This window comes from Tripterygium wilfordii, chromosome 23 (assembly GCF_013401445.1).
Source record: "Tripterygium wilfordii isolate XIE 37 chromosome 23, ASM1340144v1, whole genome shotgun sequence".
Lineage (NCBI taxonomy): Eukaryota > Viridiplantae > Streptophyta > Magnoliopsida > Celastrales > Celastraceae > Tripterygium > Tripterygium wilfordii.
In genome coordinates this window covers 6,260,142-6,287,879 of record NC_052254.1, presented here as the reverse complement: position 1 = coordinate 6,287,879, position 27,738 = coordinate 6,260,142, and the positions used below count along the sequence as shown (strand labels likewise).

General features: G+C 39.2%; 1 protein-coding gene across 4 annotated transcripts; it reads left to right on the top strand.

Annotated features, from left to right (window-relative positions):
* Positions 1-498: 498 nt before the first annotated feature.
* On the top strand, positions 499-27,738 carry LOC119993317 (isoamylase 1, chloroplastic). 4 transcript variants are annotated; one of them, XM_038840389.1, is made up of 18 exons: positions 499-1,078; positions 1,503-1,685; positions 1,943-2,032; positions 3,685-3,837; positions 17,651-17,742; positions 19,224-19,365; positions 19,476-19,583; positions 20,571-20,656; positions 21,498-21,569; positions 21,678-21,804; positions 22,588-22,674; positions 24,053-24,145; positions 24,380-24,538; positions 25,606-25,689; positions 25,856-25,936; positions 26,027-26,109; positions 26,206-26,323; positions 27,288-27,738. In XM_038840389.1, exons 1-18 carry the CDS (start codon positions 725-727, stop codon positions 27,549-27,551), a joined length of 2,376 nt encoding a protein of 791 aa, XP_038696317.1. In that variant the 5' UTR covers positions 499-724; the 3' UTR covers positions 27,552-27,738. The 4 variants fall into 4 exon arrangements, with proteins under 4 accessions (XP_038696317.1, XP_038696319.1, XP_038696320.1 ...); XM_038840392.1 differs by having other exon boundaries at positions 941-1,078; positions 1,508-1,685; XM_038840390.1 differs by lacking the exon at positions 499-1,078 and adding an exon at positions 1,260-1,360 and having other exon boundaries at positions 1,508-1,685.

Here is a 27,738-nt window from a genome sequence, read left to right as displayed (position 1 = left end):
AAAATTTACAGCTTTATTACTATATTTAATTGAATATTCTCTTATGATCTAAATTGATAACACTATATGGCTCAATGGATGGTATTACTAAGAACACTTGTCCGTTTTAATGGACCAAAAAATACGGGGTATTACAAAAACAATAAAAATAAAGTGCATCTGCATTGAGTAAATTTTTGGTCCTCATATAGACTTTCCATACACTTTATATTAGTTTCAAAATAAACTCTACCAAAACCCCATCATATAAGTTAATTTATAAACTCTAATAAACTCAAAAAAAAAAAAATTCCAAATTCAAATTTATTTTAGAGTTTGTGTTTATTTTTTTAAAGATAATATAATATTATAAAATTTTTTATTTTATGTTTAAATTAAATTTAAATAAATTTTTTTAGGGCTCATAAATTAACTTATGTTTGAGAATTTATTTTACGACTTATAAATTAAATTATTTTTGATAGCTTATATATAGACTAAATTATTCTCACAGCAAATACGATCTGTGAATTGCAGCCAGCCAGCCACTACCAGCACTACCAAGTTACGTGGAAGTAGAAGGACTAGCGCTGCCGTTCTATGAATGAGTGGTTATCTACTTATCTACTACCACTAGTTTCCCCTAATACCACCATCTTCCCCTCATTTCCTTGGTTGATCGGAGGTCAGATATATGTGAGTAATAATCCATCGACATCGTCGCATCGATATTCACTGAGTCACAATGGAGCTAACTCGGTGCGGTTCATGTATGCCCGACTCCCCGAACCTCGTCCCCCGAAAGTTTTTTCCCTTGAAGAAGACGATTCTTCGAGGGCAAAAGAGTTGCAATTTCAAACGATTGCCATCGTTGTTAGCTATTAAAGCAGCCAGAGAGGGGGGAGGGGCAGAGTTAGAGAATGCGTTGTTGGTTGAAGTGGAGAAGAAGTCCCGAAAATCGCAGCGATTTCGAGTGTCGGAGGGCCATCCTGCTCCATTTGGTGCCACAGTTCGTGACGGTGGAGTCAACTTCTCTATTTATTCGACAAATGCTGTGTCCGCTACTCTCTGCTTGATTCATCTCTCTGATTTGACTGAGGTTCAAATTAATTTTCTTCTTCCTTTTTTCTGATAGTGCAGCAGTGTTTGGAGTTGCTAATTTGGACATGAAAGTTGATTAATTTGTTACCCGATAATGCAATTCCACGCTTCTTTCTAATTTCGAAATCAGTTTTCTATGTCAGAATCTATTCATTGCAATCAGTATTTGCGGTGCTTTATCCCTAAGTGTGGCAATGGATTGGTTTATATTTAATCAATTGGTGATATCTCCTCCAATCAGTATGAGCAAATGCAGAAGTTGTTATGAATTTGAAAACCGGTTAGGCAGTAACTTTGTTTTCGCCATTCTTATTGGTAATCTACATGATTTTAGTTAGTGGTTCTGCATGCTTGACCTTAATGGTGGCTACTTTTGATATGTGGTGTCTGTACGTTTGCTTATTGCTGTTTTTCTGGTGCAGAATAGAGTGACAGAGGAGATTTCTCTTGATCCGTTGACTAATAAGACAGGAGATGTGTGGCATGTAAATATTAAAGGGGATTTCAAAGATATGCTTTATGGTTACAAATTTGATGGCAAGTTTTGCCCTGAAGAAGGGCACTTTTATGATTCTTCTCGAATTGTTTTGGATCCTTATGCAAAAGTAAGCTGCTTATATATTGTTTAGCCCATATTTAACAACTCTTTTTCCTTCTCACATCACCTCAATAATAGCCTCTTCGCATTGCGGGGTAAAGGCTACATGTACTTGCCTTTCCCAAACCCACCAACATTGTGGGAGTCTTGTGCACTGGGTGTGACTTTGTGACTTTTGATTTCAGATTAATACAGCATCCATGAGTGTAGCTTTACTTGGGTTTTCAGGTGCCATGAGAACTGATTTTTTATTCATCTGTCTAGGCAGTTATAAGCAGAGGAGAGTTTGGAGTTTTAGGACCTGATGGTAATTGCTGGGCTCCAATGGCCTGCATGATTCCCAATTCTGAAGAGGTACTTATTGTCTCTGTACTACTTATATTGAGGGCATGTGTCTGATATTTTATTTTGGTTAGTTCTATATCATTATGTATCATGATTTCAGTCTGCTATTTAATGGTGTGTGATGTAGACAAGATGCTTTACGATTAATGGGCCTAATAAGCTGTCCCTGCCTTTTCTTTTTCAAAAATGTATGTTGGTGCCAAATGCTTTTGATTCCTTAGGTTCAACTTGAGGTATTTGTTAGTAAGTATGTCTTTGTCTTGTAATTTGAGTTGTCTCTTCCTTTCCTTTTGTTTCAGTTTCTGTCCAAGATGTCAACCACATACATGTATTCAAAAGAGAAATATTAAAGGACTTTGAAGTCGTAAAACTCGAGAATATGGAACCAACATTACCCGAAGCTAAACTCTTAAATGAAATTTTTGTATATTGCCATTCAACACATTGCTTGGCTATTTCCCACAGCTGAGATAAAAGGATAAGACTTACTGAACTCTTCAGGTAAAGGTACCCTTTTCGTCAATGCCAACGTTCTTGAAGACCTGCCAGCTAAGCATATAAGGGTATGCCGTCATGTGAGGCCACAACATTACACTAATCTATGCATGAGGCCAATCTAATTTTTTCAATGAGCCTATAATGCCTCACCAACTTTTTATCAGATCAAATAAAAAAATGTTAATTGATATCCCAATGATTATAGTAACCTAGCAACGAATAAAAAAAATGGTGTGATCAAAATAGGAACAGTTTTGAGGTGGTTTCATATTGTGAGAATATGAAGTGGATATAAGTAGTAGAAATGGAAAGGGAATGCGAAACCTCAGTGCAACCAGTTGCTCAGAGAAGACTAATATTCTTATGAAAAGAGATAATTTTTTGCATTACATTTGTACATTATAAACGCTATTGGAAGTGCTAGCAGCTGAACTACTGAAAAAGGATATCCATTATTTTTATGTTCAATTAGTTGATAATGTCAAGTGATCCATTCAACATTTTCCGAACTACTTGTTAGGTAGGCCATAGGTTTGGCTTTCTGCTTCTTCTGATTAATCTTGCTCACTCTTCCTGTTCCTTGAAGCTTTTGTCCTTGCTAATTGATGTGTTTTTTTCTTTCTTGTGCTGCCATGTGTACTCCTTAGTAATTGATATTCACATTTGCTGTGTAACTTCCAAAGATAAAGGACTTTTTTGAAATTAGGTTGTCAATATTTTTCAGTTCAACCTGCATGTTTCTGAAATGTTACTTTCAATGTGTTTCCAAATTATTTGCGCTCTACCCAGTTGGTCACTGATTTTTGAACTTTATCCTTGTTGCTCAACTTCAATTTCCCCTCAGGATATCTGGCATATGGACAGAATCCTATTTTCATTATTTTCTTCTGATAAGTAGACGAAAGGACTGGTTATTTCTAGTTTTCTACATACATATTTAGTAGCTCTCGTACCTTGCTTCCATGGTTTGAAAAGTCGTTTGGTGTTGTACTTCCTTAATTTTGGTAGAATGATTACCAACGCATTGCTCCCCCCCCCCTCCTCCTGTGAAGGAAACAACAAACTTTTGAATTCTCATACTTGTGAATAATATCCTCGTTAATGGATTACACTTTCATTTCAACATACATTTTATTGATTGTTTGACCATTTGATGTGTCCAGTTTGACTGGGAAGGAGATTTACCGCTGAAATATCAGCAGAGCGATCTCATAATATATGAAATCCATGTAAGAGGTTTCACGAGACATGAATCAAGCAAAACTGAATTCCCTGGTACATACCTTGGTGTGGTGGAGAAACTTGATCACTTGAAGGTATGGTTTAGTTTAGTGCACTTCAGGGATAATCTATGACCCTTTATGGGGAGGTTAATATTTTTAGTATAGGATGGCTACCATATCTATTTTGCATATGTGAGCGGACCGTAGATTGCTCTGTGCTAAATATTTTCCACAATATTGGAAGAAAAAGTCATCCATCTGTTTGTTGATTACAACTTTTGTGGTTTCATCTGTTAGTACTGGGGATGGCAATTTGTGCCCGGCCCGCCCTGACCTGATCTGCACGGATTTTCCCCTATCAGAGGCTTGTGCGGAGCGGGGAAGGGGCAAAGAATCTCAACCCACATGCGGTGCTGGGCGGGGCAGGGCGGGGACGGGTTTGCCTCCCAACCTGACCCACACTCGCCTCGCTATACATGTATATATATATATATAAAATAATTATATATATATATATATATATATATATATATATATATATATAGACACTCCACATGCGTAAGATAGTTTTATTTTTAGATCTCATTTTAATAGTAATGGTTTTTTTAATACAATATATTCAATTATTGTGTTTCTTCAATAAAAAAGCATTAATTAGCTTAGTTGGTATGAGTACTAGTCATATACTTGAGAGGTCTCAAGTTCTATTCTTGATAAAAACATTTTAAAAAATTCATAGGCAGAGATTTCCGTGCGGGTCGGGGACCCGTGGGTTGTAACGGGGTGGAGACGGGAGTTAAATGTTGCCCCGACATGCGGGGTGGGGTGGGGCGGGTGCGGGGCACACCAGTGGAGGGGCGCGGGGGGGGGGAGGGTAGGGCAGCCATGATCCGCCCCTGCCCCGTTGCCATGTTTGGTGATGGTCCGAAGAGGCCCCGTTGCCATGTTTGTTGATGGCATGAAGAGGGCAGATTTGGTATAAACCCTAGGGAGGCTACACCCATATTTGGAAACTTATGTTTGAGGGGGAATGTTGGAACACTTGAGAGGTCTCAAGTTTTATTCTTGACAAAAACATTTTAAAAAATTCATAGGTAGAGATTTCCGTGCGGGCCGGGGACCCATGGGTTGTAACGGGGTGGGGACAGGAGTTAAATGTTGCCCCGACATGCGGGGTGGGGCGGGTGCGGGGCACACACTTGGAGGTGCCGGGGGGGGGGGGAGGGCGGCCATGATCCGCCCCCGCCCCGTTGCCATGTTTGGTGACGGTCTGAAGAGGCCCCATTGCCATGTTTGGTGATGGTATGAAGAGGGCAGATTTGGTATAAGCCCTAGGGAGGTTACACCCGTATTTGGAAACTTATGTTTGAGGGGGAATGTTGGAACATACCCACACAAAAGTTCGACATTGGAAAAATGTGGAATGATTGAGTGGTTTATAATACAATTGATTGGGCCTAGACTCTTGAGATCACTAACCATAGCCTCTTTATTACGAGCCAACCTAAAAGGGACTGTGATCTGATCTCTAGAAGAGCTTTATTAAATAGGCTAAGAGAAATGATATTGATAGAACCATAGCTATGATAAAGTCACAATTGCAAACAACCCAGAATATTGATAATAGATTCAAGGACTGATTTATATTGATAAAGGAAAACAAGGATAACAACCATAGCAATTCGGGGAGGTAGGAACCTCCCGTTCTTTTAATTTCCAGAATATTCAATACCCAAAACTATCGAAACCCTTAAAACCCAAACGTGAGAAAGCTATAGAAAACTTAAAACCAATAAGATTTAAACAAGTGCCCCAACTATCATCCTCCATGTGTCCCCCTTTTTGTATATTTCTTAATAACAACAGGCCTATCACTACTCCCCCCTATTTCAGCAACCTTGCCTTCAAGGTTGAATACAGGAAACTGAGACTTAATATCCTACAGCAGCTCCCAAATGCAGTCACAATAAGGGGAATCCTTTTATCCGTCCACTTGATTAAAACCTCTTGTTGGCGATTGACAAGCCTGCGCACCTTTTTAACGGATTCATGTATGGCAAACAGTTCCAAATCATCACTGACAGACACTGATAGGGGTTGGCTGATGACCATTGGAGATAAAGCTTTGCGCAACTGCGACACATGAAAAAGGGGTGGATAGAAGATGATGCAGGTAATTCTAAGCGATAAACAACTTCACCAACTCTGTCCAGAATAGCAAAGGGACCATAAAACCTTTGACTAAGTTTGTGATATGGGTGTTTTGCCAAAGAATGAAATTTATTTGGTTGAAGTTTCAGAAACACCTTATCTCCCTGTTGGAAAGTCACATCTCAACGCTTGCCATCAACATATTGCTTGATTCTATTTTGTGCCGTGGCTAAATTCTCCTTGAGTTGCTCTAACATATCATTGCGACTCTGCAGTAGCTTGTTTACCTCTTCAACTGTTGATGGTTCTCCAGAGAACTTGATAAGAGTGGGGGGAGGACTCCCATACAAAGCTTGGAATGGTGTCATGCCAGCTGAGTGATGGTATATGGTGTTATACCAATACTCAGCCCATAATACCCACGTAGGCCACTGCTTGGGATGACCACTGACCACTTGCAAAATATCTTAAATACTCTTCTAAACATCTGTTTACTACCTCGGATTGCCCATCGGTTTTTGGGTGATATGCGATACTCATCTTCAACATGGTACTAGAGAGTTTAAATAACCACTTCCAAAAATGACTTGCAAAGACCCTGTCCCTGTCAGACACAATCGAAACAGGGAACCCATGTAAACGAACCACCTCTGCCATGAATAATTTAGCTACCTCCTTAGCTGAATAAGGATGGCCTAGCTTCAAAAAGTGTGCGTACTTGGTCAGGCGGTCCACAACCACCAGAACTGTATCAACCCCATGCACTCGTGGTAAGCCCCCAATAAAAAATCCATTGTTAGGTCTTCCCATGATGCTGTGGGAATTGGTAGAGGCTGAAGGAGGCCTTGGGGGCTGAGGGTAGAATATTTATGCCTCTAACAAACTTCACATTTAGCTACAAAGTCCTTAACATCCTAACACATTCGATACCAATACAACACATGAGAAATCCTTTTCAAGGTGCGTAAATAACCAGAGTGGCCCCCTTGAGGGGTAGAATGAAACTTTTGCACTATCTCTGGAATGCGAGGAGAATCCTTGGGAAAAACCAAACGGTCATGGTGGAAAGTCAGCCCCCTTACAGAGAATAAGGGTGCTAGCTGGTTGGGGCCACTATTAGGTTCATTGGTCGAACAGACCAAAGCACTCTAAAATTTTTGTTGGACCAAAGACTCGTGCATGAGGGTCAACAGAAGTGGTTGATGAAGTTGATTGGATTTGATTTCGAAACCCAGTATAGGCCAGGTAATGGCAACAAGGCAGCAGATGCTTTCTCTAGGATAGAGGGATCCCATGCTATCAATTTTCAGAACACCTCTGGCAAGCTTTCTAATTGGGCGGAATCAACATAGTTGATTGCTTTGTCCATGACCTCCTACCTTGAGTTGAATGATCTATAGGAGGAAGTTATGCGAGATCTAAAATTGAAGGAAATTATTCAATCTCACCCTAAGAGATAGTGTCTCCATTTTATAGTTGCTAGAACAATGGCCATAAGTTCTCTTTCATACACAGACTTCACTTGGGCACCCAAGGATAGAGTTTGACGGAAATAGGCTATTGGATGTCCTTTCTGCATTAGCACTGCACCAACTCCCACTCCCGAAGCATCTGTTTCCACCACAAAAGTCTAAGAAAAATCCGGCAAAGCAAGGATTGGAACACTTACCATAGCAAGCTTTAGAGCTTCGAATGCTGATTGTGCTGTCTCTTCCCATCTAAAAGCATTTTTCTTCAGTAAAGATGTGAGGGGAGCAGCCAACTTGCCGTAGTGTTTTACAAACCGATGATAATAACCCGTAAGGCCAAGAAATCTCCTCAAGGATTTAATAGAAGTAGGCGGAGGCCAAGTGACCATGCTTCGCACATTAGTTGGGTCTGCTTCAACACCTGGTGTCGAGATTATATGCCCCAAATATTCTACTATTGATTGGGCAAAAGTGTACTTCTTAATCACAACCAAAAAATTATGACAGATGACTTCAAAAGTGGTTTTCAGGTGTAAAATGTGAGAATGGAAATCCTTATTGAAAACTAAAATATCATCAAAGAACATAAGAATGAACTTGCTTAAAAATGGCTTGAATATCTCATTCATCAATGATTGAAAAGTTGAAGGGGCATTTGTCAAACCAAAAGGCATAACGAGGAACTTGTAGTGCCCTTCATGAGTCTGAAAAGTTGTCTTTTTTGTGTCTTCTGCCTTGATCCATATATGATGATAGCCTTATTTCAAGTCTAATTTGGTAAAAATAGTAGCTCCCTTGAGCTTATCCAGAAATTCATTAATTATTGGGATGGGAAACTTATCAGGAATTGTCAGTTTGTTCAGAGCTCTATAGTCGACACACATACGCCAATTGTCGTCTTTCTTCTTCACGAGCAACACTGGACTAGAGTAGGGGCTAGTACTGGGTTTAATGATTCTTGCCTTCAACATTTCGCTTACTAGTTTCTCAATTTATGTTTTATGATAATGCAGATAGCGATAAGGTCTTATATTAGGGCTCCTTCCTTCAATCTGATAGAATGATTAGTAGGACGAGAAATAGGCAGGCCTTCTACTGGTTTAAAAACAACAGCAAACTCTGCTAGTAACCCATGTAACTCACTCGAAAAGTCCCCTGGTAAGTCCTTCAATGAATCAACCAACACGTTACACTCGAAAAGTCCCCCAGTAAGTCCTTCAATGAATCAGCCAACACTTGAGGACCTGTGAGTTGGTACTCACCAAATTCAATCATGAAACCCATTTCCTCAGTTCGCAACATCATCAGCGTTGTCTTTAGTGAAACAATGATTTTTGAGAGGGTTGGGTCCCCTTGCCATAGAACTTGTCTACCTTGCCAACTAAATCTCATTGTTAGGGTTTGGAAATTGGAAGCAATTTCACCCGACAACTGCAGCCAATTGATCCCCAAAATTAAATCAACGCAGCGCTGCCTAGTTCCTGAATGTGAAGATCCACCTTCAACTCAACCCTTGAATTACTACCCTGACATTATGGCACACCCCACTGCCCTTCACCATCTCGCCGTTACTCACCTGGACAACAAATCTTCGTTGAAAGTTCACTGGAATACTCAAGAGTTGCACAATTTCAGAAGAGATGAAATTGTGAGACGCACTGCTGTTAACCAACACAATAACCTCTGTACCCTTTAATTCCCCACCAAGCTTGAGAGTGCTCTTGGATGTGGAAAAACCCATAATAGAATTCATGGATAAGTCCAACTTCTGAGTCTCTTCAGCCACAATTGGAGGTTGTTCGGTGTGGGGTTGGAGTTCTAATCCTTCCCTTTCCTCTACAATATCGTCAGCAACAATTAACACCTGCGGGGAACGATGTTTGCAACGGTGGCCAGGATGGTATTTCTCGTCACAATTAAAGAGACCTTTTTTATGTCGTTGTTGAGCATCCTTCTAGGATAGACGGCGGAAAGTATTGCGCTTCATAGTGGGTGGAGAAAGAGTAGGTGGTTTGCTGTCTGTAGCATGACCTATATCTGAAGATCAACTAGAATAAGAGAGCTAAGCACGCGTATTACTGAAAGAAATTGGGGAAAGACGTGGTGCCTTGGGCTGGATTACCTTAGACAAGGCCTCGTTTCTCTCTTCCACTCTTTGGGTCAAATCCATGAGGCCTGCAAGGGTTAATGGTGGATTCAACCTAATTTCAGCCCGGATCTCTTCTTTAAGCCCATTCATAAAAATCCCATCCAACATCTCGTCATTGACATCTGGGAGGATGGTGGAGATATGCTCAAACGGCTCCTGGAATTCCTCGACGGTGTTGGTTTGATGTAAAGTCACCAAGCTTTCATAGTCACTACTTGCCTGAGAACCCCTAAAACGCTGTAACAACGCTGATCGAAACGCCTGCCACGTTGGAACAATGTTTTCAAAGGCGAAAACGCAAGGCGAGGCGTTATCGTCTCTTCAAGGCGAGGCGTAAGCCTTGATGCGTTAAGGCGTGGGTTTTTCGGGAAAAAAATTTTATACATTAAAAATAGAAAAATATAATAGAAAAATAGATAGAAATAATAAGAAGTCATTTTCATACTAGAAGTAGAAATCTTAGTTAAAGTCTTAAAGATTACATATTTCAAAATCCCAAGCAAAGTCTTTCTTTTGATCTCTTTTATCACCCATTTAGATATCCCTTCACAAATCAAGAAAGTAATAATCACTAATCAGAATCAGACACTAATTAAGTATTAGACACACTAAATACTAAATAGCTACAAATTAAACAATTTAAACTCACTTGAAGTCTTGTACATTACAATAATACTAGTATACTACAAGTCTACAATACACTGTAAAAAACTCACTTGTCCAGTTGCCCTAACTTCTAAATCACCAACAGAGTCAACAAATGAACAAACTAATTACCAAATTAATATCAGATCAAGAAAGACAAATTCACAGATTAATAGCAGTGAGAATCAAGCAGAAAAGCATATTGACAGAGAGGATGGCTAGCGGCATCAAGCAGCGAGATTGATAACCCGCAAGTAGAAAAGCAAGTTCGAAATAAACTGAAGAAAATGAAACATAACATCGCAACTCACCTGGGGTCGCAAATCGTCAAGGTGGAGGAGCAGACAACAGCCGATGGAGTTGTAGACAGCAGCCGATGTGTCGATGGAGTCACAGACAGCAGCTGCAGATGGTCTTCGACAGCAGACAGCAGTGGATGGTCTTCGACAACAGTCGGTGCGTCGATGTAACCTAATTTCGAGTTTCGGCAGAGCGTTTTGCCTTTGTTTTTAGTTGTGTTCTTGTTAAACGACGTAGTTTGGTTGGATTCTGGGTAAACACACGCCTCATGCGCTTCACGCTTCAACCTTTTTCATTGCGTTTTGTGGAGAAAGGCGTACGTTTAGTTAACAACGTTTTATTCATACATTTTAATACGTTTGCCCTAAAACACCCTAAAACGAGCTTTAAAGCGCAAGGCGAAAACGCCTTTGAAAACACTGCGTTGGAATGGTACGACGCGTATCTACCCATTAGAACCAACTCAAAGACTTTTCCTCAAGACACACCAATGTCGCCTCCATCTTCTCAGCCTCTTGAAACTGGTTAACAGAGAAACACCTCTCTGCTCTGAAAAGCCATGTTGTAGGATCGTCCTCAGAAAAAACAGGGAGTTCTAAATTCTTCCAAAATCCCAGTCACGCTAGTTCCGCTTTTCAATAGACTCGCCATGTCTGATGTCTATGGGAAGCTTCACCCACAACTTTTTCTTTGCCTTTGTAGGCAGCATCCTTTATTTGCCTCATCACCCGCATCTCGAAGAGACACTTCTTCATCGTTTCCATCTCCCGTAACACTGACATTACCCTCCATTGTATCCATTCTGCCTTCCATCTTGGATTTGGCCATATAAAGAACGATCGCTCCGATACCAGTGATAGAATCACAACTATGATAAAGTCACAACTGCAAACAACCCAGAATACTGATAATAGATTTAAGTACTGATTTGTATTGATAAAGGAAAACAATGATAACAACCATAGCAATTCGAGGAGCTAGGAACCTCCCATTCTTTTGACTTCCAGAATATTCAATACCTAAAACCTTGCTACAGAAACCCTTAAAACCCAATTGTGACAAAGCTATAGAAAACTTAAACCAATAAGACTTAAACAAGTGCCCCAACAATCACCGTCCACGTGTCCCCCTTTTTGTATATTTCTTAATAACAACAGCTCCATCAAATACCTAAACCACCTTCCTAGCTTTTGAGGACCATAGGACCTCCCAATCTTTCCCTTACCCAAAAGTCTCCCCCTCTCTTCTTGCCTCTCACCTAAGCTACAGTTGTAGAAATTACTAGAATAATAGGATACACTAATAGAAAAGCTACAAATGTTCCCCCTCCTAATCAGTCACGTGTCCCACCTTGTTGTTTAGGACCTCTCCCCTTATACATCTTAGTAATAGGTCTATCAGAGAGCTTCACGGAATCCTGATTCACTAGATGAAATTTCTTCCCAGCCTCACTATCACCCCATAAAAAATTCCGTTGAACTGATTCGAGCTTCATGGCAATAGAGGAGGGAATAGGAAACAAAAACATGTAGTACACGGGAAGATTCGATAGTTCGCTCTTAGTTAAAGTATGCGAGGCTTAGAGAGATGCTTTTTCTTCCACTCCGAGAGCTTATGCTCAAACATGTCCTACATTCCAAATACCTGTATGCTTGAGAGATGCTTTTTCTTCCACCCCGAGAGCTTATCCTCAAACATGTCCTACATTCCAAATACCTGTATGCTTGTACCTATCGTCGAGAGGCAGGCCCAGATAATGCATAGGAAAATTACCAATGCTACAACCTAGCATACCCGCTAACCCTCTTATAATCCATAGGGAGGCCAATGGCACAATCTGACTTTTTTTTTGTACTAAATTAACTTCAAGGCCTGACACTGCCTCATAACCGAGCTAAACAACCCGCAAATTCAAGATCTGATCTGCATCGGCCCCACAAAAACTAAAGTGTATTTGATAAGTGCAAACTATAAAATCTGCTATTGATATGGATTGAAGGAAAAGGAAACGACTTGAATACAGAAGAGAAAATATCCAAGAACCAACACCCACATAAACCCTAGCCTTAGAGGGGCGTAGGACCTCCCAGTCTTTTACAAAACCCTACCCAAAAGTCAGAATACCCAACACACTGCTGAAACAGTTGCTTAAAAGCATAAAACAAACAGAACTACAACTAATAAGAATAAACAGGTGTCCCCACTCAAGCTTTGCCACGCGTCCCCTTCTTTGCATTCTTCTTTGTAATCACGGGTCTATCATTACTCCCCCTTAATTGAGCAACCTTGTCCTCAAGGTTGAATGAAGGAAACTGAGACTGAATCATGTCATAGAGCTCCCAGGTACTATCACAATCGAGAGAGTCATGCCACTTAAGCACCTCTTGTTGTCCATTCACCAACTTGTGGACCTGCTTCACACATTCTGGAATAAGAGACAACTCTAGTCCTGCAGTAAGGGACAGAGGCAAGGGTTGGCTGAGCACCCTTGGATATAAAACCCTCCTTAACTGGGAAACATGAAAAATTGGATGGAGACTAGAGTGTGCAGGTAAGTCAAGACGATAAGTAACTTCTCCAATCTTCTCTAAAATGTTGAAAGGGCCATAAAAACGAGGGCTTAGCTTGTGGTATGGGTGTGTTGCTAAAGAGCAAAACTTGTAGGGCTATAATTTAAGAAATACCCGATCACCTGGGTTGAACGATACATCTATTCTTTTGCCATCCGTGTACTGTTTCATCCGGTTTTGTGCCTTGGTTAAATTTGTATGGAGCTGCTGAAGTATGGCATCACGATTTTGCATCAACAAATTCACTTCTTCCACAAGGGATGGGTTTCCAGAAAACTTAAGAAGTGCTGGGGGAGGTCTTCCATAGAGAGCCTGAAATGATGTCATTCCCGCGGAGTCGTGATAGGTAGTATTGTACCAATACTCCGCCCATGGTATCCACTTGGTCCATTACTTGGGTTGACCACTCACAAAACAACGCAAATACTCCTCCATACAACGGTTCACCACCTCCGTTTGACCATCGGTCTCGGGATGATACGCCTTACTCATTTTTAAAGTAGTGCCAGAGAGTTTAAATAGAGCTGTCCAAAATTGGCTTATGAACACTCTATTCCTATCGGACACAATAGTCATGGGAAAACCATGAAGTCGTACCACTTCCTTCAAGAACAAAGATGCCACATCCTTTGCCAAGTAAGGGTGTCCCAATAACACCAAATGTGCGTACTTGGTCAAGCGGTCAACAACCACTAAGACTGTGTCAAAACCATTAACCCTTGGTAGCCCGACCACGAAATCCATGGATAAATCTTCCCAAGATGCCTTAGGAATCGGTAGTGGTTGGAGAAGACCTTGAGGACTAAGATTGGAATACTTGTGCCTTTGACAAATCTCACATTGAGCTACAAATTTCTTAACATCTTCATGCATTCCCTGCCAATATAGCACATGAGAAAGCCTTCGCAAAGTTCTTAAACAACCAAAGTGTCCTCCTTGAGGAGTTGCATGAAACTCTTGCAAGAGTGTGGGAATCCATGGGGAATTTCTGGGTAAAACTAGCCTGCCATGATGCAAAAGGTAGCCTCCTTCCAGGAGTAAGGATACTTACTTTGAGGAGCAATAGTTAGAGTCTGGACAAGGTAGGATCCCGCATTACTTCATTTTGCGAATCGAGCAAGGAGGAGCAAGTAGTGACGGACAACACACCCAATTGGACAGAAGCATCAAGAGAAGGAGATTTACCCCCAACAATGTTGAAATTGAGGGCATGATACTCTTCTCGGCGGGATAAAGCATCCGCCACTTTGTTTCCAATACCGGGTCGATATTGAATCTCAAAGTCGAAGACGATTAACTTGGTGATCCATTTTTGCTGACCTTCGTGCACCAAATGCTGGTCCAATAGGAACTTAAGGCTGCTTTGGTCCGTGCGGACTATGAATCGTCGCCCAAGGAGGTAGTGCCTCCACTTGAGGGTAGCGAGAACAATTGCCATCAACTTTCTTTAGTACACTGATTTTACTTGTGCTCTAGGCGATAAAGATTGACTGAAGTATGCTATGGGGTGCCCATCCTACATGGGGACAGCTCCAACTCCAACACCCGACGCATCTGTTTCAAAAAACAAAATTCTTAGAAAAATCAGGTAAAGCCAAGACAGGGACACTCACCATGGCATGTTTGAGTGCTTCAAAAGCTTCCTTTGCTGTCTCATTCCAATGGAAAGAATTTGTCTTCAGTAATGCTGTGAGGGGAGCAACCATCTTCCCGTAATTGCGAACAAATCGACGGTTGTACCCGTCAATCCCAGGAATCCCCTCAATGATTTAATAGTGGTGGGCAGGGGCCAAGTAACCATAGATTGCACTTTGGCAGGATCCGCTTCAACACTTGCGGATGAGATAAAATGGCCTAGATATTCAATTCGCGATTGAAAAAAGGAACACTTCTTCTGATTAAGAACCAATTCATTTTCTTGGAGGACAGGTGTAGCATATGAGAGTCATAATCCTTGCTGAAAACTAGGATATCATCAAAGAAGACTAGAATAAACTTGCGCAAAAAGGGCTTAAAAATCTCATTCATCAAAGATTGGAAAGTGGAGGGGGCATTCGTCAACCCAAAAGGCATAACAAGAAATTCGTAGTGCCCTTCATGCGTCCGAAAAGCTGTTTTTTCAATATCCTCCTCCCTCACACGAATTTGGTGGTAGCCCGATTTCAAATCCAATTTAGAAAAAATACTTGCTCCATGAAGTTCATCTAAGAGTTCATCAATGATTGCGATGAGGAATTTATCCGGAATAGTAACCTTGTTAAGAGCGCGATAATCCACACACATGCACCACCCTCCGTCCTTTTTCTTAACTAACAACACCGGGCTGGAAAACGGGCTAATGCTGGGTTTGATTATGCCTGAAGCCAACATCTCCTTGACTAGATGTTCAATCTCATTCTTCTGGTAATGGGGGTACCGATAAGGGCGTATATTGGGAGGGTCCACCCCTTCTTGCAAACGTATGGCATGATCATGTGCCCTTGGAATGAGGAGTCTAGATTTTGCTGAAAAGATTGAAGCAAATTCAGCCAACAACTTCTGTAATTCCTGTGCCACAGCCTGCGGAAGCTCTTCCCCTGGACAAGTAACACTTTGCTGGTACTGCAGCTTATGAGTACCAAATTCAATTAAGAAACCCACTTCTTCATTTTTCAAGCGTTTCAACATAGACTTAAGGGAGACAATGGTTTTAGAGAGAGTCGGGTCTCCCTTCCAAAGCACCCTTCTCCCTGCCAAATTAAACTGCATAGTAAGCGTTTGATAATTGGAGGAAATTTCCCCCAAAGATTGTAACCACGCAATACCAAGGACCACATCAGCCTCCATTTCCAACCTGGACAACAAACTTTCTCCTCGTATCTACTGGAATGTTGAGCAATTGAACCACCTCTGATGACACAAAATTGTGCGACGCACCACTGTCAATGAGCACAATGACTTCCGTGTCTGCCATTAAACCTCGAATTTTAAGGGTGTTGTTGTTGGGCGAGAACCCAATAATCAAATTCATTGAAAGTGCAACATTAGTATCCCCTTCTTCCGGATCCTCCTCCACCACCTCTTGGACATCACTCTGTTTTGCATCTTCCACACTATCAGTCTCATCTGCGACAATTAAAACTTGTAAAACCTTGTTTTTACATCTATGACCGGGATGATATTTCTCATCACAATGAAAACAAAGCCCCTTTTCTCTCCTTTGTTATGCTTCTTTTTCAGAGAGACGTCGATACTAATCTCGTTTTGTTACTGCTGTGGTCGTGAAGGCCGATTTATAATCTCGAGGAGTTACCTTGTGCTCAGGTTGTTGTCTGGCAGCGTTGAGGGGCCTACCCAAACTGCTCGTAGAAACAACACCACAAGTTAACGAAGGAATAGATGAACTTGGAACAGACAGTGGCAGTTGGCCCTTAGTAAGGGCTTCGTTCCTCTCTTCAATTCTTTAGCTAATTCCATCAGGCCCGTGAGAGTAAGAGGGGCGTTCAACCTGATTTCAGCTTGAATATGTTCTTTGAGCCCATTAGTGAAAATCCCAGCTAACATTTCTTCAGATACGTCAGGTAATAAGGCTGACAGCTGTTCAAACCTCTCCCTGTACTCAGCAACGATGGTGATCTGTCGTACGACCAACAAGTTTTCATAATCGTTGCCCACTTGCGAATTTCTGAAACATCTCAACACGGCGGAACGAAACGTAGGCCAAGTCGGAATAGGAGACCGCACCTCCATCCATCGAAACCAATTGGGAGCCTTGCCCTCCGAGCAAACAATTGCAGCAGCTATTTTGTCCTAATCAAGCATTTGGTTGACCGTGAAGTAACGTTCGGCGTGGAATAACCAACCAGAGAGGTCCTCCCCTGAAAACACCGGTAACTCCAACCTTCTTCTGTTGTAGTCACCTTCACCAGAAGAGCGTTTATCGCCCTGAGGAATTTCTTCCTGTATGCGAGATGACTCTCCGTCAGTAGGCTCCTTACCCTTGTCTGAAACGCGAGCCTGCAACAGGTCCCTCAACTCTACCATGTACAGTTTCATCGTCTCCATATCAGATCTGAGACCACCCACTGTGCTTTGTAACTCACCCACATCTTTTTCCAGATTATCAGCTCTCCCCTCCATCCTGGACTTAACCATAGCAAGGAAAGAACTCCTCTGATACCAATGATAAGTGCAGACTATAAAATCTGCTATTGATATTGATTGAAGGCAAAGGAAACGACTTGAATACAAAAGAGAAAATATCCAAGAACCAACACCCACATAAACCCTAGCCTTAGAGGGGCGTAGGACCTCCCAGTCTTTTACAAAACCCTACCCAAAAGTCAGAATACCCAACACACTGCTGAAACAGTTGCTTAAAAGCATAAAACAAATAGAAATACAACTAATAAGAATAAAACAAGTGTCCCCACTCAAGCTTTGCCACGTGTCCCCTTCTTTGCATACTTCTTTGTAATCACGGGTCAATCAGTATTCTATGTAGAGAAGATTAGAGATGGAGATCTGACTACCCCCTTCACCTACGCATGCTGCTTTTATTTTACTCAATCCATGATCATATGTAGTCATGAAGGATTAATTCATGTGTTTGCTCACTAGGTGATGATCATTTGCTTTTTCAGGAATTGGGGGTCAATTGTATTGAGTTAATGCCGTGCCATGAGTTCAATGAGCTGGAATACTTCAGCTACAATAGTGTCTCGGGTGACTATAAGTATGTCAATCTTCCATTTGAAAGCAATTTGTACTCCTTGACATGCAAAGTTGTATAGATTTGTCAATATTTCGTTACCAGTTAATGCGTTAAGCTGCCCTCTTTTGTTCACATTTGTTGCATTTACATTTTGTCCAGTTTTGTTAAAGTTGTTGCTTGAACCTTGACTACTGTTATTGTAAGTAATAAAAGTAAATGTACATTTTCCTTAGTTTTGTTGTTAGAAAATGCTCTTCTATACTGTTTAACTACAATCTGCACGTAGTACAAGTAAATATGGTCAGATGACAACTAGGTTTGCATGGCTAAAGAAATCTTATACACAACCAGTGTAAATTCCCTTATGACCAAACTCTTGAATTATCATTTCGAGTGTTCTGCTCCAGATAAACCCTATTTCAATGTCAAACCTCAACCCTGACGTGGACAGCATAAAACTTGGACTCATGCGAAGCTCTTACTACTTTCTCAACAAAACTGTTCAATAAAACCCTTCTTTTTTAATTCACATCCTTAATGCGGAAGACAGTCACCAAGACAACAAAACACATACTTTTTCATCAAGTGTCATGTGCCGAATTTCCATTTGAGCAAACTGTTCATGTCAATATCACATGGAGCCATGGAGCACAATAATTAAATTAAACTTCAAATTTCTCCTCCAGTCGTCTGTCAAGCTCTAGTAGATGTAATGATCCTTGATTCCTTGTAGCAATCTGACATTCTGTTCTGCAGACAGGCATCGAAAAGTTATTCTCTATGGATAGGATCCACACCCATAAATAACCTGAAAAGTGGGATGCATTTAGATTTCCTATGTTCAATACCTCTTGAATAGTCCAAATAGTTTAGCATGGTTCCAATTATCATCTTCAACAAAAGAGCAACTCAAGAAACAATACCCTCAAAGGTTCCTTAGCACATGTCACCTTTCCAAAATAGAAAGCTGTCAACAATATCAAACTTGTGATGCACAGATATAGCAAAGGCCTCTTATATTTCTTATGTTTTTCGCATTCATGCTGTGAGACCCTCTGACACTGACATCATTCTACCCACCATACTTTCCCCATATTTCATGATTCATCTTCACTCATTTCATGGTCTTGTGCTTTCTCAATAACATATGAGCATAGGTTTCAGAATGGAAACACTTTTATGGGAGATGTATATAAATTTGTATACAATTGTTCTGAAATAATTTTTTATATGGTGTAAGTTTTCCAAGGATTGCAAAACTTTGGTTCTGCATAACTTGTAGTACTGCAAATTGTAGAGAAATGAAATGAACTTGTCATCGTTATTTCTCTCCCTTGCCGCCTCCCCTGCCGGTCCTTTTTTGTCAATCAAGATTAAAGAAACATAAAGTGACAAATTATAAGCAAGAAAAGTAAGCTGTTGAGTTTTATTATTCTGAAAATGTATTAATTGTCATTTTGGTACGTTGTTCTTAATCTTGTGTTGCTGCCACTTTTTTATAGGCTGAACTATTGGGGATATTCAACTGTCAATTTCTTTGCACCAATGATAAGATATTCATCTGCTGGTGCACGGAACTGTGGCCATGATGTAATAAATGAATTCAAGCTTCTTGTTAGGGAAGCACATAAACGAGGAATTGAGGTGACAGTTGCTTGCAGTATGATTTAGTGTTTGTTTTGCAAAATTTTGTCAAGCTGATCATTCAGCTTCTGCATTTATTGGTTTTGAATATTGTGATTTTACTTGAGCAGGTGATCATGGATGTTGTTTTCAATCACACAGCTGAAGGGAACGAGAAAGGTCCAATATTGTCCTTTAGAGGTGTTGATAATAGTGTCTACTACATGCTTGCCCCTAAGGTATAGCTCTTAGATTCATGGAAATATGAAAACCGAAAGGATTTCAGGAACTTTTGACCTTAGTTTACTTGTCACATGGCTCTCTTAAAGAAATATGCTCAATTCAACCATGTGAAAATTAAGCATTTCTGCATCTTTTTCCTTTGTGATGTTGTGCGGTCAATACATTTTATGGCAATGAGATTTCCTCTCAGCATGTTCAGCCACTGAATATGTTCTCCCCTTTAACCCTTTTAATTTACAAGGACATGTTGTTTCCCATCTGAGGTGAACAATTAAATGAGTTTTTGGTAAAAGATAAATTTACATTTTATCTCTGCTTTGATCATCATTTAGCTCAAGCAGCATACAGATGTAAAGAATACTGCGTCATTTTCAACTTATAATCAAGTAAATGAACAATTCTTATTGCATTTAAGATATTTACTCTTGTGAAATCATATTTAGTCTATTGTGATGGGAAACCAGACCCTGTAAGCTTTCATTTTCCAAGTAAATAATATCCTACCTTAGAACATTTTTACTTTCTTCAAAAGGTTGTGTTTTGCTTGTGATGTTTGCATCTTATCAATTAGAATAAAATCATTGGTAATTTTCATACTTAATCCCATCTACAGAAATAATGGTTACTGTCACTTGACCCACAAGACTAGTCCTTTACTGTTCTTCATGTTGGAAAACTCAATTGGATATTAGAGTTGATCTATGATTAATAAGATTTTGCATCCTGCCATTCCAGTTCATTCCACTATGTAATTCTAGCCATATTGTGTTTGACTATTACTGTTTGCAAATAAACAAAAAATTTCTACATGTTGTGGGATCCAGATCCCAGTTATGTCATTTTAAGCGGTTCATTCCGGATATTTAGTGTTCAAACTCTCTGGATTTGTCTGCTTTAATCTTCTTTTTTCTCTCTCAATCTCAATACCCCAATATATATATGCTTACTCCCTTAAAACTAAATTCTGTTTAATTATTTCGCAGGGAGAATTTTATAATTATTCAGGCTGTGGGAACACGTTCAATTGCAACCATCCTATAGTGCGTCAATTTGTTTTGGACAGCTTAAGGTAGATTTGCCATTATTGACATTCTGGATCTTCTTTGCAATTATTTATGTTTTAGTTAAATAAAAGAACTGTAAATCTATTTGATTCATTAAATCTTTTTAGTAAAATAGTTGTTACCTTTTTCCCACAGCATGTACTTGAATATTTTAGATGATAGATTTGTAATGATATTAAAAATCAGTGGCTTGTTTAAGCACATTAGGAATATTTTCAAATGAGCAACACTGTGCGTTAGGGATTTATTGACACTTAATATAGTGTTTTATGTCTTTGAGATTTTTTCGGATTTTAACTCAGTAGTTTTATTTTTTTATTGCTCAAATAGTGTTTATATAATAGGTTTGCACACAACAAATTTAGCATTTGTGCTGCTAGAATCAGCAGCGGAGATTTCTCTGAATCTCATTCTCTGCACTTAACTGTATAACGTGGCTCTTCTTTGGTGAAAATAACTTTATGGTGATGACTTCCTAAAAATTAAGGCATCTCAAGGGCAAGGAAATTGCAAGGATTTTCATCTCTATCTAGGGATCAAGATAAATTCATCTCTCACCCAATTCTCTCGTGTTTCAGTACTGGCAGTTAGGCTATAGCCATGTCAATTTTATTTTATTTTTCCTCTGTTTCTCTAACTTCAATACTGCTGACATGGCTTTTTAGTTTTTAATTACCACTTGATTTGTATTGGAGTAGAATTGGGAGAGATCTGATTGGAGAAGTCTCAATCCCTTTATCTTCTACAGACAGGGGTTCTAACCTTACTTTTATTTCTTCCTTGCGATCTTTTGTTTCTATTATTGTATGGGTTGTGAAGGCCTTTTATTTTTTTCTCGTGGAACAGATATTGGGTGACGGAAATGCATGTGGATGGCTTTCGCTTTGACCTTGCTTCTATTATGACTAGGAGTAGCAGGTTTTCTGCTAAAGATCTTGTGGTTTTATCTTTCCTTGTTAAGTTCAATTGTCATAAAGTTACTGAAAATAATTTTTGCGTTTTACTTGCCATTCTTTTTTCTCAAAGTCTTTGGGATGCAGCCAATGTATTTGGAAATCCAGTAGAAGGTGATTTGTTGACAACTGGCACTCCTCTCAGCAGCCCTCCATTGATTGATATGATTAGTAATGATCCGATACTCAGTGGAGTGAAGGTATATCTTTAGGATCCGTTCATTCTTAAACAAGCTACAGATGTGTTGAACCTTGTGACCGCATGGACATTCAAACTATTAGCAACTAATGGATTTTTGGAGTAACAAAAAATAGTCAAATGTACTAAGTTAGTTTAGCGAACTCATGGGTCATTATGTAAGACTTGCACACTCCATTACAAAGAGAAAAAATAATCTATTTTTGCTAATTTTTGAATTTCCATGCTGTCTCAATGTTCACCAGCACACGCATGGAGCTTATTTAAGTAAGTTTCGTTGACTTGGCACACTCAATTGAAACATTTCGATTTTAGACTTTACATGGGTAGTAAATGTTCTATATCAATTTAGCGAACTCATGGGTCAATATGTAATACTTACATGTATTGTTACAATGAGTTGATAACCTTGTACTCGTGTTTGTATAATGGTATGTATGCTGTCTGTCATTGTTTTGATCCTTTATAAAATTGTTTATAGAGACTCATTCACATTGTCTTATAGACTTATTCCCAAAATGTATGCTATTAAGAATATAGCCTCATAATCATCATTGAAGCTTTAGTCTCTAATATGTTGTCGGGTTCTTCTGTTTTGATCAAGCCCACATATTTGGAATTAGTCTAGCTGATGGTGATGATGCAACTATTAGGAGTAACATGTATTTCACTTGTCATTACTTCAGGACGCTGAAATAAGTTACTATACCTTGTTTTTACTAGTTATTTTAAGTAGTAATCTGCTTAAAAATTCACAAAAGACCTTTTCCTGTCTTTCTAATAGCTTATTGCTGAAGCATGGGACACTGGTGGGTTATATCAAGTCGGCATGTTTCCCCACTGGGGTATTTGGTCGGAATGGAATGGAAAGGTCTGTGTGCAACTTTGTAGCTATCATTTCAATCATTCCTGCAGAACCATTGTACCTAGAAGATATGAACCCTGGAAATATAGACAGCCTAAATAACTGAAACCTTGTGTTACATTTTTCCTTGGCTATAATCCTGAACTTGTGAGCAGATTTGAAATTGTTTTTGTTGATCTACAAATATGATTCATAGCTTTGACAAATACGCACGGCCTCTTGCACCTGTTCATGTGCATGTATTTATGCCTGCAGTGCCAGTACCTTACATTCCACATTTGTCTGCTTCCCAAACGCAGCTTAAAAGAAAGAAAAAAGACATACAAATTGGCAAAAATGTCCGACTCTCATTTGCTTGGGGATAATAACCAAAACCTAGAAAATTTTCCTCAACCTATTTAGATGTGAACGAGTTTATCTTTTCCTTTTTTTAGCTTCTTGCTACTGCCAGTTTTGCTGTGATCTATAAAATCCTCGTGCATTAGTAGTGGTCGTCTGTGGCACCCTGAGTTATTCTTGTGGACAATTTTGAAAGTAACATATATACTGGTTTAATGGTGGCATAATGCTAAGACTATTTGTTTCAATTTATGTTGGTAGCATATATGCGATTTAAAATGCTATGGCAAATTACGTATAGGGGTATTATGCATTTTACCTTAAACATAAACAATTAAATATCTAATTGTTCCATAATTCAAGTAATTCTTGCACAGTCTAAATTCTTACATATTTACATTACAAAATATATTACATATTTAAAATAAAATAAAATAAAATATTTATTATTTAATGATTTATTTATTTTTTTACAGCCGTCAAATTAATTTATTTAATGATTTATTATGCCTGTCAAATTAATGATTTATTCATTTATTTAACGTGAAAATGAGGGTATTTTCGTCAATTCAATCAAAATTGTTCATTTCGGGACCATTTCAGAATGCTACTAAAATGTTCCCAAAATGCTACTCGAAATTGTCTAGCATTATTTGGTGTTTGATGGACCAAAGAGACTCATAATCTTGCAGTGATAGCAATCGCTGTAATCCCCCGAAAATTCTTACCACTTAATGGCATTCCCTCTTCCTCTTGGATGATGTGTTTGGTGGAATTGCACTTTAATGTGTGACTCGTATTTATAGCTTGGAGGGGGCCTTTTCTTTTTCATATATGGTTATTTAGCTTTTCAAGTAGTTAATTATAACCTCACTCTTTGTTTCTTCACTTCTTCTTCTGGACCTTCTCATGTCCTGATGGACCACATAATTGTGAATGATACGGTCTCATAGAAATATCAAACTTCCGCATAATATGCATGTCACCTTTTATGTAAGTTGTTGACTTCTTGGTATGTATTGATTTGAATGTCTGTCAATTTCAGTACCGTGATATAGCGCGGCAGTTTATCAAGGGCACAGATGGTTTTTCTGGGGCATTTGCTGAATGCTTATGTGGCAGCCCTAGTTTATATCGGGTAAATATTTTTGTCTTTTTAATGCTTATCAGCATCAAAGCTTGTATTTAAAGGTATTTATTTTTCTCTTTTGTTGTTGTAAATCCATGCACGTTGTTGTGGCTATGTTCTTTAGCTATGAAATATTCGGTTTTTATATTTTCCTGTAATTGGTAGCATGCCATAAATTAGTTTGTTCTAGACATTCTTGGATATGAGTTTTCTTTCGTTTACCTCACTGCATCGTCATATCAGGAAGGAGGACGGAAGCCATGGAACAGCATCAACTTTGTATGCGCACATGATGGTTTTAGTTTGGGAGATTTGGTGACCTATAACAACAAACACAACTTGGCAAATGGAGAAGACAACAATGATGGAGAGAGTCATAATAATAGTTGGAACTGTGGAGAGGTACTATGAACTAAAAACTGTACTTCGATTCTTGTTTCTAGCCTTATGTTGATGAATTGTCTCATTGAAATTGATGTGGTTTTTAACCTGCATGTCAAATGTCTGAAATTGATAATGCATGCAAGGTGGAAGCACAATTTCCTTGACAATTCCCGAATGTGTTGAAAAAGTTGGCTATATGCTGTACATGTTCTTAATGTGTGCTCCAAATGAAATTTTAAGGAAAAAAACATGACTTACGTGATTAGTTGTTTTCTGGGTTTGCTCCACTGATGAAAATTCCCTAGTGTGTTGAAAGTTGGCTATATGATAATACATTTCCTTGATGTCTGCCACAAATGGAGCTTAAGGAAAAAACATGTCTTAGGTGATTAGTTGTTTCTGGGTGTGGCCCCACCCAACAGTGATGAATTTATTGTATTTCTTTAATATATGAAGTCTTAAAATTTGGTACGAGCTTCGAAATGTAATTTTGCATGCGGCTTGTATTCATTGTGTTCGCATGAAGTGTCCTTCTGGTACACCAATTAAAATTTGACAATGCCAATAAGACTAGCAAGGTCCCTGTAGATGAATGACATGTAGAAAATATATTATCCCCATTAATTTTTCTGCTGTGTTTTACTCATTGAGCTTGACACACACTTGTTTGGACTTTCTATAATATGTTGGAAAGTGGAGGTTTTGCTTGAAATTTCATCTTTACAGTGGTGCGGTGCTTCTTATTCAAGCTTTACCGATTGAGAGTCAACATATTCAATACTATTTGCTTAGCACTGATGATATTAGTTTCCTTTTATTGAATACTTTTCACCGAGATTGCAACTTTTTTAGAGGCATCAAGGTCTTAGAATTTTGCTCACTAAAAGAGGCTTGCACCGTAAATTGTACTTATTAAGCATAAATATGCAGATGGGAATAGTTTCTAATTCTGAAACATCTCATAAAATTGTAATTTCCTGCATGATTTGAATTATGACATCTATTGTGGAGTTTCGACATTCATTTCCTTTATTATCACTTGTAGATGCAAGTCTTGAGTATTTTTCATTTGATTAATTACTTAGGAGGGAGAGTTTGCCAGCATATCTGTTAAGAAATTGCGGAAAAGACAATTACAGAATTTCTTTCTTTGTCTTATGGTTTCCCAAGTAAGTATTCATTATCGAACTTCTGCCCTGCAGTTTTTCATATTAAGATGGTGAAGTTTTCCAATTGGTGCATATAAATGGGCCAGGGCCATTGACCTCAGCCCTGTGTGTAGATAGTGCTGAAATTGCAATGTGGTCTGATTGCTGACTTTGAATCTTTCTCCAGGGTGTCCCAATGATACACATGGGTGATGAATACGGTCACACAAAAGGAGGGAACAACAATACATATTGCCATGACAATTATGTGATCTTCCATGCCCAGAGATTTATTGCACTACAGTTGAACCCATATACCGAATAGTTGGCCTGCTGACTGATTGCAAACTTCTTGCAGATTAACTATTTCCGCTGGGATAAAAAAGATGAGAGTTCAGTGGACTTCTTCAGATTCTGTAGCCTAATGTCCAATTTCCGACGGTAAACTACCTATCCCTTTGGTGACCATACTCGCACTATTAGCCTTCTCATTGATCTTTCCACTTCCTTCATTTGATTGCACCTATGGTGTCACAGGGAATGTGAGTCACTTGGCTTAAATGACTTTCCAACATCTGAGAGGCTACAGTGGCATGGTCACATTCCTCTGGTTCCTGACTGGTCTGACACCAGCCGCTTTGTAGCCTTTACTTTGGTATGCTTTCACATTCCATCTTCTGCAGGATACTTGCAGCTAACCAAACAAGCTCATTTCTATAAGACATATCACCTAGAAAGATAAAAACGAGAATTTTGGCGCATTTGTAAACTTACAATCTATGCATCATAAATACAAACCTCGAAGACAGTCTTTGCAAGGGGTTAACCTAAACCTACCTTTCCCGAACCGCACCACCATTGTGGTTGCCTTGTGCATTGGTTGTTGTTTCCTTTCCTTGTTGTTCAAAAAATAACTTGTTGAGAATGCATACAATTGTTTGGAGTTTCTGTTGAAACAGGGATAAGAACCCATAGTAGGACATATGTGAACATTTATCTACTTTAATAGAGCTGTAATGTCAATTGAGCACTCTCATCAAGCACTCATTACATACTTGGTGCATTATTGTTAGTGGTATCGGTTTTGTGTATGCATTTCCTGTTGAAACATAACTGGTTATGTCGATGAGCTGCGAGCCGAGTTGACTCTTGGGTTTTTGACCTAAGAAAGCACTTCAACTGGATGACCTGCCTCCCTCTCCTTCTCTGTGTGCGTGCGTGTGTCTATTAAGTATGCAAGTCTGACTTAAGTTGGAGAGAGAGAGCCAGAGAGGTAAGGGAAGGCAAAAAAGACAACAGCTGTAATGAAATTCATCAGTGCATGTTCTGTTAAAACTAAAAAGCTCTCGGTTGGCAAAGAGATCTTTGTGAGGCACCTAAATATATGTGTACTTTCCTGGGGACCCACTTGCTAAGATTTAGTAATTTGCTGAAGTATCTCTCATTTTTTTTGGGATAAGGCTTTGATGATGATGATGATCTCTCATTTTCGTTTTAGATGATGTGATCTCAACCTTTTGTTATGTTTATAATCTTATTGCTCGACATTCAGTACCAACACAGCATTGGCATTTTCAGCAGTTTGATTGATTTTTTTTTGGTGTTGGGCTTGCTTCCAGACCGACTCAGTGAAGGGAGAAATATATGTTGCCTTCAACGCTACTCATTTACCTGTTACTGTGACACTACCGGAACGTCCTGGATACAGATGGGAGCCATTGGTTGACACTAGCAAACCGTCACCCTTTGACTTCCTTACAAGTAATCTACCAGAAAGGGAGACTGCAGTAAAGCAATATTCTCAATTTCTTGATGCTAACCTTTACCCTATGCTTAGTTATTCTTCCATCATTCTTACTCTCTCTCTAGATATTTATGCTTAATATGTTGAACACAAAATTTGCATTTAACATGTAGCACACACGCTTAGTTCAGGTATGTCAATGGTGGAATAAGCATTTACATTTGCAGGGCCCGAGAAGCAATTTATCTTGGTACAAAATGTTTGGAATCTATATATAATATGTTGAAAGTGAGGTGATATGACAATAATTTAGTGCACGTTTTTTC